Raw genomic sequence first — 19,064 nt, 5'->3', positions numbered from 1 at the left:
CGGACCATGGGGCACTTTAACTTCTCGGCAGTGTATCTTGATGGGAAGGGGATTGTCGATCGAGGAAGGAATCCCCATCGGCGTGCGCGCGCGTGCGTGCCACGAGTGGTGGTGAACTTTGCCAATTCTAAAAAAGGACAAAAAATATCTATCTAATTCCTTCTAAGCCTCCGTTCCTACTTCACCCGGCCAGCCTGCTAGCCCAGCTACTGGAGCTTTCTCCACGACACAAACACCAAACCCAACTGACTTCTCTGACTGATCTACGGGGTAATGCCCTTCTCGATGATCTCGCCAATGTTCTTGGCGTCGACGGCAATGCCTCGCTGAGCGATCAGCTCCTTCTGGTGCTCCTTCTCGATCTGCTCCTCGGCGACGAGGCCCTCGATGCGCGCGCGCTCCTCCCACCGGTGCGGCACAATGACGTTCTCCTCGAGGAAGTAGTTGGTGTCCTTGACGCAGAACCAGATGATGCTCAGCAGGAACACCAGCCCGACCGCGTACAGCGTGAACTGCACGATCAGCTGGTCGATGTACGACACGTTCTTCGAGTCGAGCACAAACGAGATGCACATGCCTAGCGACGTCGTGCCTTTGAACAGCCCCGCCAGCCGCGAGCATTCGACCGGGTCGTTGGTCAGGGCGCCGAGCGTCCACTGCACCACGATTTGGTAGGTGGCGTAGATGATTCCTGTTGGGCGTCAGTCTTCAAGGCAAGGTCTGGGTACAAGAGGAATGAAAGGTGGAAAAGGGGGGAAGTTGTCATGAGATTGATCCCATCTATTGGTGGGTATGGAGGAGAACGTACCAGAGAGCAAATACAGAACGAATCCGGCACCGAAGCCGCTGTCGGTCCAGTCGATTCCTGGAGGGGTGTTTTTCTGTCGGTTGACGTCGTTACGCGTGATCCACGCGGCCAAACCGGCATTGGTGGCCAGACAGATGGTGCCCATGATGACAGCGCCGATCATGCCTCGAGTCCGGCGTGACTTGATATATTTCGTGTCCATGATCCACGCAAGCAGGAGCGGGCACGGCATCATGATGAACTGAAACATGACATTGTTGAGCGACCGCGTCCGCAGGTTGAAGTAGTATCCGTTAATGCTGGAGAGGAGGGCCTTTAGGTTTCTCCATGTCAGCGACAAATGCCTTCTCCACTGATATTTTGCGCCAGCAGCAAATGGGAGCGAGGCAAGACGAAGGCAAGAGGAGCAAAACTCACCAGGTTCATCTCGGCGACAAAGATGCCGGGGATCAGGGCGAGGATCTTCAAGTCGGTGAACCACATGATGAGACCCTTGATCTCGTCCATGACGCGCGGCTGCTTGAAGATGGCGATGTGGGTACCATCGTCACGTACGACCTTCCTCGGCGAGATGATGAAGACCAGTGCGATCCCGATGGCCAAGCACATGATGACGATGCTGAAACGATAGGTAAGAACAGAAACTCTCGGGAACAAAACGGTGAGGACTCACAAGACAGTGTACACGGCATTCGATACACCAGTGGACTCGGTCTGCTGGAAGTTGACCCCAAAGGCGATAAGACTGCCGACGGTACCACCAAAGGAGGTAAAGACCCATTGCCAGGTGATGAACTGCGGCTCCAATCAGTCCCGATGGTCAAGATAGGGTCTTTGGCACCCAGAGAAAACATACCAGAGCCTTCTGGTCTTCTTCGGCGTAGGCAAACTGGACAAACCCGGCTGCGGTCCAGAGACAGCCTGCGGTGACACCGAGGAAAGCACCAGCCAAGTACGGGAACCAAGAGTGACCTTGTCGGTCAAAGTACCACAGACCACCCACGTACAGCGGGTAGCCGAGGGCTCCGAAAGCCATGGTCAATTTGGGGCCGATCAGGTTGAGGATAGCACCTCCGATCCAGCCGAAGAGGCAGAACAGACCATAGAGCACGGCATTGGTGGTCGAGGCCACTGTTTGAGACGAAGGACGTCCGCCACCGGCACCGAGACCGGTCAGTGCCAGGTAGATACCTGGGAGACAGAAGAGGATGGCGCCGACCACGAAGTTCTGGTTGATCGGTCGGTTCAGGCGAAAGACGCCTTTCCCTAGGGAAGGCTCTATGAACTTCATGGTGTGCTAGTCGAAATAGGAGCCCAGTCACGACTCGATGCGTGTCGGTTCTGCAGAGGATCAAATTATTGGGGACTCTTGTGTGAGCTTGCAAAAGTTCAAAGTCAGGCAGCACCGGAGCGGGAAAGGGAGCAGCGGTCGCCGTCCTTATATCTCTGTCATTCTCGGGCAAAAGTGCCAGTCGTGCCTCAGCCATCATTTTTGGTGCACCTGTTGCCGGAAAGGCTATGAAGGCAAGGATATCAAAGTTGATTATCTTGGTGGCGGCCAATGCTGGGTATTGGCACCCTGGATGTCTCGTCTTATCGTCTTCTTTCGTGCTTAGGCCGTAATCTAGTCCCCTCGGTCATGCCGCTGATATGCGTGATTCGCTCTCATAATGTAGGCCAGTCACGGCCAGTATGATTTGACAGAGTGTGGTACGTCGGGAGATCGACGTTGTACGAGGGAGTCCACCCAGCAGTAGTGCCAATGATAGCCAAGGGTTGGCCAAGGGTGTCAGGGGTCTTGGAGGTTGTATATGATAAAGGTGAGCCAATAGCACCGGCATCGGGTCCACTCCAGGGATAACGAGCACAACCAGGTATTGAGGGATCAACCATCATCTCTCTTTCCTAACCTGGCCGCAGACTTCGATCGACAGTCGGGGAAGAGCAAACACGTTGCTGTCTGTGGAAGTTTGGGGATGCGTTTGATCTCCATCTTGGAGTCAACTGTGGCCATGTGTCGGGACAAGGTTGCAGATACCGGGTCGGATTTATCCCGGTCGCGATACTCCGCTGGCTTGGTCTATCTCGGTCTCAGTGAGTGCAGACTGAGGAGATGTTATCTCAGCATTCCGCCTCGCACGAGAAGAGGGGCCAGCTTCAGATGAAAGATGTTTCGTTGACGAGAAATAAGGCAGACGCCCAGACAAGGTGGTGAAAACCCTCTTTCCTTCGTTGATAAAAAGGGAGGGCCAGGTCGAGTCAGTTCCCTCTCGCCGACCAGAATATCGTGATCCCTGAACCGTTGTAAAAACAATCTCCTTGTTCCTGCTCTTCTGGCAACGATGATTTCGAAACCGTGGGTTGAGAAAGCGAAAAGCGCTCGCGACTATCGAGACGAGACTCTGAGCAAAGTTGAGCCTCCGCTCGGGCCTCTCCCAGATCCCCTCCCGCTGTCGTCTCAGGACTTGCCAAAGGAGTATCTAACGCCGCGTGAGTATGAACTTACCCAGAACTATGACGCGATTGAACTCCTCGAGATGCTGCGCAGCAAGAAGCTCACGTCCGAGGAGCTCACCCGGGCGTTCTTGAGGAGGGCTGCTCTGGCCCAGTATGCGGTATGTGATGCTTCTCGACCTGAAGCTTGCCGGCCCATCGACGCTGAGTGATGATCCCTGTTACAGGTGAACTGCGTGACTGAGTTGATGTGGGACGAGGCCATTGAGAGGGCCAAGTATCTTGATTCCCTCCCCGAGCCCATCGGACCCCTTCATGGGCTGCCCATCTCGGTAAGTGGAAACTCCCAGGACGATATCGACTAGGGATAAGCTCATCTGTGGTTATAGGTCAAAGAACACCATGGGATGAATGGCAAGACCAACCACGCCTCCTACGTGGCTTGGATTGGCCAGCCGAGTGACCGAAATCCGCTGAACGATTACTTGTACGATGCTGGTTGCGTCTATTACGTCCGTACCACCGGGCCTCAGACTTTGATGTCTCTTGAATGCGACAACAACGTTTATGGAAGGACTGTCAATCCCTGGAACCGGAACTTGACATCGGGTGGTAGCAGCGGCGGAGAAGGTGCCCTTGTGGCGTTCCGCGGCAGCGTTTGGGTAAGTCGAATTCTCTGCTTGGCTCTTGTTTCCTTCAAAAGGGCCTGTATCTGTCCTTGATGGACACATCCACAGCTGAGCCCAGACCTTGACAAGATGGGACCTTCTGCTAAACATTCGACAGGGACTTGGTGGAGATATTGGGGGCAGCGTGAGGGCTCCAGCCAGCAATTGCGGAGTATATGGTTTCAAGCCAACCTCGAAGCGCATCCCATTAAAAGGAATGAAGCATGTGATGAACGGAAAAGACTCCGTCCTCGCGACCTTTGGTCCACTAACCCAGAGCCGGGAAACGATCAACTTGTTCATGAAAGTCATTTTAGACAATGAGCCGTGGCGATATGATCCGTCTCTGACGGTGAAGAAATGGACCCCGGAAAAGCTGACCCGGCCTCTCAAGGTTGCCATTGAATGGTCTGACGGGGTAGTCAAGCCCCACCCTCCCATGATTCGGGCGCTGAAAATGGTTGCCGATGCATGCAAAGCTGCAGGGATGGAAGTCGTGGATTGGGAACCCTATAAGCACGACAAGGCCTGGGATATCGTATCGGCGCTGTATTTTCCCGATGGCGGCGAACAAATTCTGGCGCCGTTGAAAGAGATCGACGAGCCCATCCTTCCGCTGACCAAGTTCATCACCGAGGAGCAGCCCAACGTCAAGAGTCTCACCATGGCCGAATACTGGGAGCTGTGCGTCGAAAGGGACAAGTACCGCGACGAGTATGCCGCTCACTGGAGCAAAACCGCCGACTCGGGACAAGAAGTCGATGTCATCATTTGTCCTGCAACACCTGGTGCTGCGCCGTTGCATGAAACGGCAAGATATTGGCCGTACACCAGTCAGTGGAACTTGCTGGACTACCCGGCGGCTATCTTTCCTGTGACGTTTGTGGATGTGGACAAGGACAAGAAGGAGGAAGATTACGTCCCGATGAACGAGCAAGACAAGTACAACCACAATTTATATGAGCCAGAGAAATGGGTTGGGGCACCTGTAAGCTGTTGCATTGTCGGAAGAAGGAACATGGATGAAAAGGTCATCGCAGCGCTTGAGGCGGTAGAGAAAGCTATGGGGAGGAAATAGATTCTGTAGCCGCTTGGTATACAATCCTGTCTAGACAGAAGCAGTCAGCAATGCCTTCTTCTCAGAGGGTGCAATACAACATCTCGTATCTCAAGCACCTATTGTCTTTCCTGTCGATAGAACAAGCGTCCTAACCACCAAACCGTCACTAGGTCCAAATCAGAGTCCAGCCAAGTATGCTTGGAATTGGGTAAATCAAGCTTGTCAGGTTAGCTGACTCTCTTTCCCTTTTGAGCACAACGAACGACAAGGCGTTGGTTCTCCAAACTTACTGTTTCGCAGCCCCCCACACTGACTTGAACGCTGATAAGCACTCTCTTTCCCAATCGGGCCACAACGAAAACAGCGACCAAATCGGCCTGCCGACAGAAACTGTGATACCAGGCGAATACGATGCGATGGGTGACTTTCGAGACCTTACGTGTGCGGTTGGACGGGATTGGTAGGCAAGATTCGAATCCGAGGCTGGGCTCGGCGAACAATTGTTGCGTGACACCATTTGCCCGTTGGGCTGACGTGGCTCTTGTGTTTTGAGGCAGTCTTCCATCGATGGTTATATGTAGACTTTATCCTGTTCACAAGTCCCTGAGCACTCAGTAGTGTGATCCAACAACATACCTTCATAATGGCGCCCTCCGCAGTCGAGGTTCCTCTCCCGATCCCCAAGTCTTTCTCAACCCCGACAAGCACACCTCAGTCGACCCGGAAGGAAGACCTAAAATCCCCCTCTTCACCACTTCCCGAGGTAAAGGTTTTCAACGCATCAACATGTACAGTGGATGAGCTGGTGTCTGCCCTGCGAGTGGCTGGCGGCGTCGTCATTCGTGGCATGCTGAACAGTGAAGAATTGGCAAATCTTGAAAAGGACACTCGACCCTGGTTGGAAAAGGATAAGGCATGGGATGATGGTGAGTTTCTGCATCTGAAACGTCTTGTCATGGATTGCCCCGGCGCAACGGCCTGGAATGAGAGGATATATCGCTGGCACACATGCCGATGGTACCTCGAGCAGTGCTGATGCTGAACGTCGAACCCCCTACAGGAGATTTCTTCCCCAAGGAAACCCGCAGGGCGTTTGGTATGGTGAGCAAGTCAAGGACCTTCGCCGAACGCATTGTCGCCAATCCGCTCTGGCTCGGCGTGACAGATGCGTTGTTGACCAGCACTTTGAAATGGAATTGGGTGAGTTGGATTCGTTTTCATCTCGTCAGTCGGACGCTGAGACCAAAGCAGGTTGGCGACAAAAATGAGGCCTCTGTGTCTCGCCCCCAGTTGAACAATACCATTGTCTTCAGCATTGGCCCCGGGGCTCGTGACCAAGCGCTGTAAGTTGTTTTGCCCCCTTACTTTGACAGGTAACAAGATTGCTGAGAAGAAACCGCAATGATGTCCAGGCACCGCGACGATGCAAGTAAGTTCCCCCTTAACCACGCTTGATCCGCCCTGGATCAATGTCGTAAGATGTTTTCCACGTCAACCTTTGCTAACACTTATCTTCGTTTTGGTTAGTCCATCATGTCTACCATCCAGCTGCCGCAACGCACGAAATTGGCCGCGATGCAGGAATCGGCTTCTTCATTGCAGGAAAGAAGACTACTAAGCGGAATGGAGCCACACGCTTTATCCCAGGCTCTCACCTCTGGGACTATGCTCTAGGGCCAGCAAGCGAGTCACAAACGTTCCACGCAGAGCTTGAGCCCGGCGACGGTTTCATGGTGCTGAGTGGGTGTTTCCACGGCGGTAGCGCGAACAAGACAGACCAGCCCAACGAAAACGGCGAGGTCGTGCGTGAAGAGCGCCTTGTGTATAGCACGTTCATGACGAGGGGATATCTGAGACAAGAAGAGAACCAGTACCTGGTGAATCCGGTAGAGAAGGTCCGTGAATTGCCAGAACCTCTCCAGGAGCTTGTCGGATATGGCCTTTCCAAGCCATTCTTGGGCTGGGTGGATCTTAAGGACCCCATGTTGTGGTTGCATCCTGAGAGGCCAAAGAAGTCAGGGGATTTGTTTTAGGATCGTAGTCGGTTGAGACGGATGCGAGGACGAAGCGAACGTGCAGTCGACAGACGTCCAGCTTGGTGGGCAGGACGTGGAAGGCTACCACACACTTGGGCTCACGACTGGTCTCCAGCCGGTCTAAAAGGGGCACATCTCGAACATTTAGGCAGAGACACTGCGCCATGTTTTGCTGGCAAGAGTACCTATTGATGATATTGTTAAAGATTGGATCACGAACCAACATACATTTCGCAGGTCATTGCGTAGAAGAATATGGATCAGGGTGATGAAGTTGAAGTGAAAGGAGAAGGTGGCGAACGTGGCTCGAAGGAATATGGCGAGTCAAAAGTGGATCACGTGCAGTGATATATGACTCGCCCCGCGACGCGACTTTTCCAACTCACAAGATGCCACTTTCTTCCAGTGTCTTCGACCAGCGACTAAAAGTTCTCTTTTTCGAGTGAAGTACATCTATCTTGAGGATTGTTAGGGGATTGTTCGGGCGAGCATCCTCTTTCTCCCGGTCTACTGGTTTTCGTGCCGCTTTCTGCAACATGTGGTAAATGTCCATCCAAGTGCCCAGCAGTCAACCATGATGGACTAACCCCTGACGAAAGTAAACATGTCTTGAACGCCCAAGTATCTATCCGTTCGCCTTGCTGTAAGCGTGCTATATATCCTTCTGGGAAAAACGCCACTGACGAAGAAACTTCAGGTCGCAAATGGTTCGACTGTGCGGAATGCCATGCTGAACAGGAAGATCACCCCCTATTGCAGAGCTTTGATATGGTATTTCGTCACTCTGTCCTAGAGATCATTATATCATGCCTCCTGCGACAGTTACTGACACGTGGGTCACAAATAGACGTTCATATGTAAGAAATGCAAGAAGGCCTTCCGGAAAAATACGAAAGAGTGGGAGGACAGGTGGGTCGAAGCGATTCTCATTCCGAACGAGACGTTAGTGGCAGTTGCTCATGGTTCCAGTGACGAGTATTGCCCAAACTGTGACAATCACTTTGTCATTGATGCAGTCACCCCGAAGGCCGCTTTGAAGGTCGAGAGTGAGGATACAAGGGTGGATGCGAGGTAAGTCGCTACAGTCTACACAAGGCGGACAAGTCATATTGATTCTGGTCATAGAATGATCAAAGACGAAAGAGTGAAACAATCAAACCAGCAGTCGATATTTGACCTCAAAGGCGGAACGGAGCGGCTGGGTTGATATGCAACAACGGGCGAGAAGAGCGGTGCAGCTACCTGCTTCAGAGAAGTCAGGCTCCACGCAAGGAGGGCAACGTGGCGTCGAAATAGCCCTATGACTTGGAGCCGCCGGACAGCGCCCCCTCGGTAGCAGATAACAGGAAGAAGTAACCTGCGTTTGGAACAAGCTACCATTTGACCATGTTCACTGATTTGATCCGTTGCCACAACGCCAGTCGCTCATGCAAAGAATGAGTGAAGGCTAATGCCCCGTCTCTTTATTCATCTCCTCCACCCTCACCCTCAGCTAGCGGCCGGGTTGGCAGGGACGAGGTTGCCGATCCCGACGCTCTCGTCCCGGGCTTCTTTTTCGCCTGTTCTTCTTGCTTCTCCGCCTCGATGGTCTTGACATACTGTTCAATCTGTTCGGATGGAAGCATCTCAATTGTTTTGCCTGGAGCCATGATCGCAATCTCAATGTTCTTGGCACCTGTTTGCACAACTTCTAGGAGTGATTTGACGGTCAACGAAATGGTCGCCTCTCGGTCCATGTCATCTTTATGATTTCGCTCGAGAAATTCGCGCACGGTTTTGCTGGATCGGCCGATCGCATTTGCTTTCCTGCTTCGTGTCAGACGGCGGCTCTTAGATTCAGAGATGACAACATACCAAGCAGAATAGATGCCTGAGGGCTCTGTTTGGTACAACTTAGGCTCCTTATCGCCCTTGTCGAACCCGATGATCAGGGTGCTGATGCCAAAAGGCCTGACACCACCGCTCTGAGTAAATCGTTGCTGCACGCCAGCCACATATTTCGTAATGTATTCAATCGTAACAGGGTCTTCCACCGTGAGCCGATGAGACTGCGCCTCGACTCTGGCTTTGTCGATTAATATCCGGGCATCGGCGTTGAGTCCGGCGAAAGCAAGGCAGACGTGGGTGTCAATAAGACCAATCTTGGAGGGTGTGATTCGTGTGTCCTGTAGCTTCATGGCCGATCTCTTTTCGCAGCCCAAGACTACAATGTCTTTTCCTTTCACTCCGACCGCACAGGTTCCTCGCTTGACTGCTTCCAGGGCATATTCGACTTGGAACACGTGGCCATCGGGGCTATATGTGTTAGCAGCATTCGTGGGTGGAAAGAGCTGTAGTACCTGAAGACTGCAATCTGTTAGCACTCGCACTCAATGCCTCAGGAGCCTCTTACCGGAAAGAGCACGATCGTAGCCGGAAGCCATGTTGTCTGGATGTAGGTATTATTGTTGGCGCAGCTTTTCTAGAGACGTCCCTGCTATGCTCTTGTCTGAAGAGGGTTTATCGACGATATATGACAATGGAGGTTGGAAGTGCTTGCTAAATTCACTGACGGTACGCGGCGCGACCGTTGCCTTGAAAGTGAAGAGCCTCGATACTCCACCCTATTTCTACGGTGAAGTTTCTGCTGCTGCAACTGCGGAGCATAGAGCTTTCCGATTGGTCAACAGTCGAGCTTCAATCATCTCCGGCTCGACGTCTGCCAACTCTTCCACTGCACACACAGAGATCAACCCCTCAATCCTCCCGTCGCCATGGCTTCCATCGTGCCGGCCATGAAGAGGCAAATCCACCGGACCGTGGCTCAGACAGCCCGACTTTCTTCGCGGCAGTTTGCAACCACCACACGACTGCTACGACAAGGCCCTGGAACCGGCGAGAACTTCGAACAAGCCAACGACCCTTCTGCGCGAAAACTCACTCCCAATGTATCCAAGACAAACGAGGTGCCGGTCGAGGCGAGGGGTAATCAGGATGCGCCCCTTCAAGAGTTGGCACCAGAGGCAGAGAAAGCCAGAACAATGCAGGCTCCAAACAGGGAAAAGCCGTGGTCAAGGAGTCAGATGCCCAGAGAGCTGGCAATGACAGGACCCAGATTTGAACAGACAATTATGGAAGCCCAGGTAATTGGATTAAATCTATCTTTGGCATCGGCGCATACTGAGAAACGCCTCTAGCCCCGGCCCTTTGCTGCAATTGAGCTCATTCACAAGCAACCCGTCCGTTGGGTTAAGGAAAAGAGCGTGGCCTGTGACGGTGGCGGTGGTCCCTTGGGCCATCCACGAATCTTTATCAACCTGGACAAACCCCAGGTCTGCTGGTGCACCTACTGTGGTCTACCATACGTAAGATGGCCAGCCCAAGACTTTTCAATGGATATATCGAAGCTGACGTTTCTGGTGCACAGGCCAAGGAAGAACACAAGAAATATCTTGAATCATTACCGTCGACACCATATCCTCTTGCACCTACGGGCGATCCAGCACAAGTCCAAATGCCAGCTACACCTAGTCAAAAAGGCGAGATTCAGGGACATTATCCACTGTTGAAGGGGGAGCAAGAGGCAGCGAGTGTGGGTTCATCGTCATTCGAGCAGAGATGATTGCTCGGACAACCCGACTGCAAGGGAATGCACCATGATTGTACATATCGTTGTTGGCTTGAGGGAACTGAGACGTGCGTGGATTCTCCGAAGAGGGCTCGTTTACAAAGCAGATTAGGCTGTAGCGAATGAAACGACCACTGGCCAGCTTCATTTCGTTCCACGTTCCATATTGGTCCGATATATTTCGTCTGCCTGTGCGCGTAGTGTTGCCCGGCATAGCACTTATGGATTCCAACCCTTTGTTGACCACCAGAAACGGCTGCGGTTCCCCTTTGCGGCCTCGCCCAATAACGCAGGTTATATTGTGATTGGTCTGGCGGGTAGATCACGTGCCAAAAATCGGGCTAAGGATGAGCCGCGCTTTGTCAAAAACTCGGTGTTATCCAGTCCCAGATCCGAGTTCGCCTGCAAACGACCCCTTGACGCGCCTGAAATTCGTCCGACCGGGTCGAACCTTAGGAGTTTCTCTTCTAACTTTTTTTCCCTTTGTGTGTGTCTAGGCTGTTACTTCGTGCTACACTTGTCAATGACGCTCGGTTCTTTAGGCCCCAAATGGCCAGACTAACCCCGCCTCGTATACTAGGGTGAAAGGGATACGGGAGAAATTTTCTAGCCCGAGTGTGTATATACTACACCGGTAGCCCTGTGACATCTTCACTTCGTCTCGATGATTGCTTGCTTCAATCTCGAATAATACTAGACTCTACTCGGGGGCTACCGTTGGTGTTGCTTGTTCGACCTACAATGGGTGTCTCAGATGATCAACAGAACCCAACGAGGACCATGACCGACAACACATCGGGCCGGGAGGAATCTCCTCACAAGAACGCGACTGAGCGTTCCGTATCTGGTTCTTCAACACCGTCTGTCGATGTCGCCGAGAAGCCACCTGTCGAGCGGGACATCGGCCTCACTACCGACAGTTTGGCGAAGGAGACGGGGAAGGAGGAGGAAGTCGAGGTCGAAGATGAAGCTGAAGACACGAGCAACTATCCTTCTGGTCTGAAGCTCGTGACCTTGATAATCGCCCTTGATCTGGCTGTCTTCCTCGTCGCACTCGACCAAACCATCATTGCCACTGCGATCCCCAAGATCACCGACCGCTTCAACAGTGTCACCGACATTGGCTGGTATGGCAGCGCATATTTCCTGACCAGTACCGCGCTCCAGCCCAGCTTTGGCCGCATCTACAAATTCTTCCAGATCAAATGGGTCTTTCTCTCTGCCATCAGCGTCTTCGAATTGGGCTCCTTGGTCTGTGCCGTTGCACCATCCAGCACCGCGCTCATTGTTGGGAGGGCTGTTGCCGGCATTGGCGTTGGTGGCATCTTTTCGGGAGCCTTGGTCATTATTGCCCACTCGCGTAAGCCAATTGCACACATCTGATATCGATGATCCAGGTACTGACAATGGTGACATAGTGCCTTTGATCCGGAGACCTCTGGTGTTTGGACTGTTTGGTGCTATGTGGGGGTTGGCCAGTGTCGCAGGGCCTTTGCTCGGTGGCGTCTTCACTGATCACCTTTCGTGGAGATGGTGCTTCTATATCAAGTGAGCCGGTTTCTCTATTCCCTCTTCTCGTGCGAGTGCTGATGATTTGGTGCAGCCTCCCTATCGGCGGCTTTTCGATGCTCGTCGTCCTGTTCGTGCTCCATATCCCTCAAGATCCTAAGCTCTCCGAGATGCCGATCCTCAAACGCATCCTCCAACTCGACCTCGTCGGGGCGGCAATCCTCATTCCGGGCATCATCTGTCTGTTGCTAGCAGTCCAATGGGGTGGATCAACTTACGCATGGAACAACTCGCGGATAATTGGGCTGTTTGTCGGTGCCGGGTGCCTTCTGATTCTCTTTGGCATATCCCAGTGGCGGTTGGGCGAAGATGCCACTATCCCACCGCGTCTCCTCACCAAGCGCACTCTGATGGCGTCCTGCGCCTTCGTCTTCTTCTTCGGGGCCGGCATTTTTGTTCTCATGTACTACCTGCCGCTCTACCTCCAAAGTGTCAAGGGATCCTCGCCTACAAAATCCGGCGTCCAGATCCTGCCATTGATGCTGTCTACTGTCTTCACTTCGATTGTCGCTGGGATCGCGGTGACCATCATTGGCTACTACACACCACTGATCATCGGTGCAGCCGCGCTCATGACCATTGGCTATGGCCTGATCAGCACTTGGACCGTCGACTCGCCTTTCCGCGAATGGTTCGGGTACCAGATCTGCGCAGGTCTTGGAACGGGCTTTGGTTTCAACCTTCCCCTTGTGGCGGTCCAGACCACCTTGCCCATGAAGGACATCCCCCAAGGGACTGTGCTGCTGATGTTCTGCCAATCGCTCGGCGGCGCGCTTTTCATCGCTGTCGGGCAGTCAGTCTTCGCCAACGGTCTGGTCAGCGGCGCCGCCAAGTACGCGCCCGACATTGACCCGCAGCTGCTCATCAACACGGGTGCGACGGCGCTCCGCAGCGTGCTGACCAAGATGGGCATGGAAGACCATATCCACCAGGTGATCGAGGCGTACGTGTATGCCTTGAAGGACTGCTACCGCGTCTCCGTCGCCGTGGCAGGTGTATCATTTATCGCCGCATGTTTCTTTGAGTGGAAGAGCGTGAAGAAGGCGAAGCCCGCGGGCGTGGAAGCGATGCCGGCCATGGGATAGATATCCTTTCTTTTTCACTCTCTCTCTCTCTCACGGAGGATTCTTGGGGGTTGGGAGGTATTTCGGGAGAAAATCTCAGCTCTTTCCATGGCGACACGTGTGAGACACTGTACTTTGATAGGGGTTTGTTTGTAGACAGCATCGCGAGCGTTGGGGAGCTTATTTTGGAATTTCATGGTCTTCTTTTTCAATCCAAGCCATTCTGAGCCAAAGCTATATGAGACTGAGGAACGAGACATGGCAACCGACAGACGTGTAGTAGAACTGAGGTAGTGTGTACACCATCCATCCATCCAGCCATCTATCTATCTACACAGAGACGGCACTTTCTCTCAGTACCTTCACTTTCAGGCATTCATCCGTCCAATGTACTACTATTATTTCCCAGGACGTCTTGTCTCGTTACGTCATATCAATATGGAAATATATGCTTCCTTCCTTCGTCCCTTCTTCTCGCTCAGATTCTCCAGTCTCTCTTTCCAGTCGGCTTGCTTGCTTGTTCTGCCCTGACCTGACCACCCAGGACTCAAGTACACGAACACGTGCCACTGCAGTGGCTATACCACGTCACCGAACAACGAACCACGAATCCAAGGTGGATAAAAGGGAAAGGGCTAAATGTGCTGCTGGGCTCTTTCGATCTCCTTCCCTCTACCGATCTGCCATCCGGGGAAAGGAAGGAAGCCATGTGCGCGGATAAAACAGGAAGAAAGAAGATAGACCATTTCGTGCAAGCGTAAGTATAAGTACAAGTGTGAGAGTGTGTAGATATGTATGTATGTAGGCATGTAAGCATGTAGATATTGTACGAGGGTGCCATAGGCACCGTAGGCGCCGTAGATACTGCAAGTACAGTACCGAGTAGGTACAAACAGGTAGATAGATAGCTAGGGGGGACAGGTAAGGTAGGGAGAGATTAGACGCTATCCACCAACCAACCAACCCAGCAGGGGGATTGAAGAAGAGAAAAAAAAAAAAAACCAACAGAAAAGCATTTCTTTCAATACACACATTTGTGAAAACCCATTTTTCCCCCTTTCCTTCGCCCGGCTCTCTCAAAACGCGTAGAATGGATTTGGGCATTTGCATTTGCATTGCATTTGGCTTTGTTGTCCCCTCTGTGCACACGCACACACGCACGCTCACATGCTCAGACATATACATAAGACACACACATAGACACACACAAAAACACACACACACACACTCATACACATACACGGATGGTTGGATGATATACGATATAACCTATTGCGCGCGTTTGTTGTTCGTCGTCGTCCTCCCCCCATCCCTCCGTGCAATGTTCTAGAGAGAAAAAAAAAAATTCTAGTGCATGTTCTTGTGGGCCAGGGCGTACCTGTGCCTCTCGAGATCTCGCTTGAGACCGGCCTCGTAGGACAGCTTGGGCTCGCCGCCGCCGGCGATGTAGCTCTCGTAGGCGCTGCACTCATCCTGGAAGCTGCTGCTGGTCCAGTAGGCCTCAGCGTCGATCTTGTCCGGGTGCTCGATGTACTGCAGACCCATACCGCCGTCGGCGTGCCATGTGATGTGGCAGTGCATGAGCCAGGCGCCTGGGTTATCCGTCTCGAAGCCGATGACGGTCCAGCCCGGTTGGGCGACACCGCCGGGGCCGGCGAATCCGTAGAGCAGCGTCGTGTCGCGACGGCTGGGGTTGGCAAAGTTGAGCGACGAGGCCTGCGAAGCCGAGAAGACGCCCTTGCCCTGGCCGAGCACCGAGAAGTCGTGGCCGTGCAAGTGGATCGGGTGCGACGTCTGGAAGTTGTTCTGGATCACAAAGTAGACCCAGTCGCCCTCGGGTCCGTCCAACACGACGGCGTTGGAGTAGCGCGAGCTGTTGAATCCTAGAGTCGGCAGCTCCGCCATGGTTCGGAGAGTAGGGTTCTCAAAGTCCACAGAGACGGTCTGGTTGCCCAGGGTAGTGGCGCTGTTGCCGCTGAGATCCTGGAGCCCGCCAAAGTACCATCTGATGATGGGGCCGTAGCCGTCAAAGACCTGCGAACCACCGTTGCCACCGGGCAGGAGCTTGGCGGTATCGGTGAAATCCTCGAGGCTGCCAGCGTTCTTGCTGACGACGGGGGTGAGGCTGGCCAGGGGCTCATCGCGGCAGTCGGTTTGCGGGGTGAGGGTGATGGTCTCGGACACAGGGGTACCGCAGGTTCCCTTGTAGGTGAAGACAGGGTTGGCAATACCGAGACCGTTGTTGAGGTTCTGGACACCGCAGCCGGTCTGAGTGATGGCGCGCATGAAGTATGCTCCGGGGGTCTATATTACAGATGCATGTTAGCGATGGGACGACGAAGCCAGTTTGATTTGGGGGAAGTCAACTAACCTGGTTCATTTCGACAATGACATTGTATCGTTGGCCAGGGTTGATGTAGAGGAAGTTGGTCTTGTATGGCACGATGGGGGTGAAGTCGGAGCTGATGACGAGCATCTCGTGGTTGTCAAAGTGCACGATGAACGAGGATTGGGCAGAGCTGGATTACACAAATTAGTCTTCATCAATCGCCTGATTGTCGCAAAAGACAAGAGGGAAAAACACGTACCTGTTGATGATGCGGAACAGATGCTTCTTGCCAGCCTCGACAGTCCATTGGGTTGCCTTTCCAGTGCTTCCATCTGGTGACTTGTTCTTACCGTTGACCATGTAGTTGACGGCAGCTGGGAGCGGTCCTCGAGCACGGGCAATGTTCCACGCCATCTGGAAGATGGTCTGGCTGAAGATCTCATCGATCATGACCGGGCCCATGTCGTGATCGTAGTCGGCCGTCGAGGGTCCGTGGATGATGACGGGGCCTCGAATACCACCGCCATACTGCGAGAGGGCGTGTGAGTGGTACCAACCGGTTCCATAGGTTGAGGCGAGCCATGTGTAGGTACGCGTGCCACCGTTGGGTGGGATGGCGCACTCAGTCACACCGGGAACACCGTCCTGGTCGTTCGTGCCGAATTGGCGGATACCGTGCCAATGAATAGTGGTGGCGTTGTGGCTCAACTCGTTGATCACAGTGATCGAGACAAGGTCACCCCAGTTGGCCTCGATGGCGGGACCAGGAGTTCCACCGTTGATGGCAAATGCCGGTCTGACAGTGCCGTCAAAGTCGATATCGGCGTCCGTGATCCTCAAGGTGAAAGACTTGCTGTGTCCGCTCCTGTAGGGAACCGCAGTGTCATCGGTGACTGATTGGCCGCACCACTTGCTACGGTCATCTGGCGTGTTGTCCGCACAGAAGGAATCTTCAGAAAGAGCAGACACGGTCTGAGACGGCGCGCAGCTAGTGGTGCTCGTGGCGGTGGTAGTGCTGGTTCCGGTGCTGCTTGAAGTTGGGGCGACGGCACTGCTGCTCGAGGTCGAGGACGGTCCAGCGGGCGAGACGGAGCTGCTGGAAGTTCCTGGGCCGACCGGGTTGTCAGAGCTGGAGGATGTTCCCGGTCCGACTGGGTTATCGCTGCTTGTCGACGAACCATAGCTTCCCGAAGGGCTTGACGACGTGCCTGGGCCGACGGGACCAACGGTTGAGCTTCCGTAGGGGCCTGACGAGGTTGGGCCGACAGGTGTGCTCGATGAGCTGGGGCCTACATATGGGCCTGACGAGCTGGGGCTGCCGGAGGGGCTGGTCGATGGGCTTTCAGTAGGGTTGGACGAGGTTGGGTGGACGTAGGGGCCCGAGGTGGTCGGGCTTGATGACGGACTCGAAGAATGCTGTCCAGAGGTAGGGTGGCCCGAGTCATCGGACGATGATGGACTCGTGGTATGACCAGGTCCGCCGTTCCCATCCCCCTTGCTTGTTGGCGACACCGACACCGTGTTTGTCGGCGTCCCAGTCCAGTCTTGCCACGGAGCGGTCGGCACATCGGGGGCGCAGGTCCATGCTTCGGTGATAGGGCACACAGTAATGGTTCTGGTTGTTGTAACTACCACGATCTCGTCGACGTCTGATCCTTTTCCTGACCAAGCGAGAGTCTGCAACGGCATCAACGCCGCTGCGTAAAGTAGCGACCGCATGACGACGGGATCAACACACAAAAAAAGGAGTGACAAAATTGAAAAACGAGAGGACGAAAGCAAAAGCTTTCAAACAAACTGACGGGGAAGAAAAAGACGAAGTTTGAGCAGAAAGAACAAGGCCAGGAGAAGGACGGAAGTTCTTCTTCAACTTGTAGCAGAATATGCCGGTTCAACGTCGGATCAGCCGTGGCGCCGGAGTTTCGCTTGGAAGCAAGCCATTGAAAGACGACGCATTGCCTGACACCCCCAGGCGCAGCTCACCACTTTCGTTCGGGCTTGTCGAGACCAGGCAAAGAAGAGACTTCGTCTCCACCCTAACACTCTGCTTGGAAAATGTGGCCAGGAAAAGCCAGGGGTTCATACAACCACAGCTGGTATCGGTCAAGCCATGGCTGGCCAGCACCGTGTTGACTTGTGGAGCGAGAGGTTGGGTCAAACGGGGAAATCATAGAGATGCGCCGCGGCTCAGGAGATTAGCACCGCGCAGGGAAAAGGAGAGGCCAAGGCGTCAACATGATGCACGCTGAGAGACGCCCACGTTCTGGGTGGGTGGAAAGGTTGAATTCGTGGATAGGACAAGACCAAACTTTACGACGCGGGAGATTGGATCTCGCGAGCCCAGAAGAGCCAAGGCCACAGCCATGATGGACTGAGACACATCAGGCGGCGGGGGACGTCGCATACGGGACTTCGGAAACCGATCATGCAACAAGTGGCTTTTTTGTTGTTTGCCCTCTGCGAAGACAGGCGAGGACCAATCCATGTACGTTATGGATTTGGAGAGTCACATTGTCCCCGTATGGGCTGGAGAGGGGTTTGAGAGCGTACGAGGTACCTCCAAACCTGTCAATCAACCCGGCATACAGAGTTACACCTCTGTGTTTGTGCCACAGAAGCATGTTCTCTGCCCGTTCCATCATTGCGCCTTTCTGTCCTCCGTTACCCACGACGTTTTGTCCAAGTCCCCGAGTGATCTCGATAATGAATGAGTGGCTTGTTGGTGGCGGACTGGCCATATGAATTATCCCGGCCGATGTGTGAGAACCAAGAAAAAAGAGGGAGGCCAGAGCGAGTGTGAACGTCTCTGTTTTCCACACTGCTTTTACCCCTGACTTGCTTTTTTACCTATCGGGTCGCGTGTTAGAGGCACGCTAGCCCAGTCTGGATAAACCTTAGGCCTTATTCGGACACTCTAGGGGCCACTAGTGGGGGCGCTAAATGACTAAAAGGGGTCATTGGGGTCATTCGGGGTCAGCCACGTTCTTGTTTGCTTCTACCACCAAAACATCCCTGTCATATTTTTCAGCCTCGCAACTTCCATATCCGTTTGGGCCGCATGACTAAAATTAAAAACGATGAAAAAACTTCATCATGTGGAAACGAGTCTCGCCCGCATCCCCTCGCCATGCGCTCAGACATCAACGCCTTTGTTTGCACCAGTCTCTGCCGGCCGTGTTCTGTATCGGAGGCAATGGTTGTATGGAGCAGGACGGGACGACAAATACGAAATAAAGCCCACCTCAGTACGTGTTCTTGGATGTGGGCAAGATAGAAAAAGGGTCGCACGCGATGACCTCCAGATTTGAGGGCCCCCCCCCCCCCCAATATACACCTTCTCGCTACATATGTATGTATCTCGTAGAGCCGTTGGATCAACGTCCCGGGAGGCTTGTGTTATTATTATGGATCTTTTGCCTGCTCGGCCTGATGCAGGTTCGGTGGACAAGTCGCGTGCGATCAAGACGCG

At 53.5% G+C, this 19,064-nt stretch overlaps 7 protein-coding genes across 7 annotated transcripts; 4 read left to right on the top strand and 3 right to left on the bottom strand.

Moving 5' to 3' along the window:
- Positions 1-263: 263 nt before the first annotated feature.
- AYO21_03014 (hypothetical protein) lies at positions 264-2,099 on the bottom strand (the record flags this gene model as incomplete). Its single annotated transcript, XM_022652989.1, has 5 exons — positions 264-691; positions 809-1,160; positions 1,226-1,427; positions 1,482-1,603; positions 1,665-2,099. The coding sequence occupies 5 exons, from the start codon at positions 2,097-2,099 to the stop codon at positions 264-266; spliced, it is 1,539 nt and encodes a 512-aa protein (XP_022514683.1).
- A 1,051-nt stretch (positions 2,100-3,150) lies between these two features.
- On the top strand, positions 3,151-5,008 carry AYO21_03013 (hypothetical protein; the record flags this gene model as incomplete). The annotated part of the gene is made up of 4 exons (XM_022652988.1): positions 3,151-3,423; positions 3,490-3,594; positions 3,652-3,924; positions 4,049-5,008. The coding sequence occupies 4 exons, from the start codon at positions 3,151-3,153 to the stop codon at positions 5,006-5,008; spliced, it is 1,611 nt and encodes a 536-aa protein (XP_022514682.1).
- Positions 5,009-5,633: 625 nt separating this feature from the next.
- On the top strand, positions 5,634-7,023 carry AYO21_03012 (hypothetical protein; the record flags this gene model as incomplete). The annotated part of the gene is made up of 5 exons (XM_022652987.1): positions 5,634-5,916; positions 6,021-6,190; positions 6,242-6,333; positions 6,403-6,419; positions 6,518-7,023. The coding sequence occupies 5 exons, from the start codon at positions 5,634-5,636 to the stop codon at positions 7,021-7,023; spliced, it is 1,068 nt and encodes a 355-aa protein (XP_022514681.1).
- Positions 7,024-8,489: 1,466 nt separating this feature from the next.
- On the bottom strand, positions 8,490-9,449 carry AYO21_03011 (proteasome subunit alpha type-4; the record flags this gene model as incomplete). The annotated part of the gene is made up of 3 exons (XM_022652986.1): positions 8,490-9,321; positions 9,366-9,372; positions 9,419-9,449. 3 exons carry the CDS (start codon positions 9,447-9,449, stop codon positions 8,490-8,492), a joined length of 870 nt encoding a protein of 289 aa, XP_022514680.1.
- Positions 9,450-9,779: 330 nt separating this feature from the next.
- Positions 9,780-10,627, top strand: AYO21_03010 (hypothetical protein; the record flags this gene model as incomplete). The annotated part of the gene is made up of 3 exons (XM_022652985.1): positions 9,780-10,148; positions 10,203-10,370; positions 10,433-10,627. The coding sequence occupies 3 exons, from the start codon at positions 9,780-9,782 to the stop codon at positions 10,625-10,627; spliced, it is 732 nt and encodes a 243-aa protein (XP_022514679.1).
- A 747-nt stretch (positions 10,628-11,374) lies between these two features.
- Positions 11,375-13,287, top strand: AYO21_03009 (hypothetical protein; the record flags this gene model as incomplete). The annotated part of the gene is made up of 3 exons (XM_022652984.1): positions 11,375-11,993; positions 12,052-12,181; positions 12,237-13,287. 3 exons carry the CDS (start codon positions 11,375-11,377, stop codon positions 13,285-13,287), a joined length of 1,800 nt encoding a protein of 599 aa, XP_022514678.1.
- Positions 13,288-14,613: 1,326 nt separating this feature from the next.
- On the bottom strand, positions 14,614-17,314 carry AYO21_03008 (hypothetical protein; the record flags this gene model as incomplete). The annotated part of the gene is made up of 3 exons (XM_022652983.1): positions 14,614-15,570; positions 15,638-15,785; positions 15,855-17,314. 3 exons carry the CDS (start codon positions 17,312-17,314, stop codon positions 14,614-14,616), a joined length of 2,565 nt encoding a protein of 854 aa, XP_022514677.1.
- Positions 17,315-19,064: the final 1,750 nt, after the last annotated feature.

This window comes from Fonsecaea monophora, assembly GCF_001642475.1.
Source record: "Fonsecaea monophora strain CBS 269.37 chromosome Unknown Scaff14, whole genome shotgun sequence".
NCBI lineage: Eukaryota > Fungi > Ascomycota > Eurotiomycetes > Chaetothyriales > Herpotrichiellaceae > Fonsecaea > Fonsecaea monophora.
The sequence above is the reverse complement of the archived record's forward strand: the minus strand, read 5'-3'. Positions and strand labels throughout refer to the sequence as shown.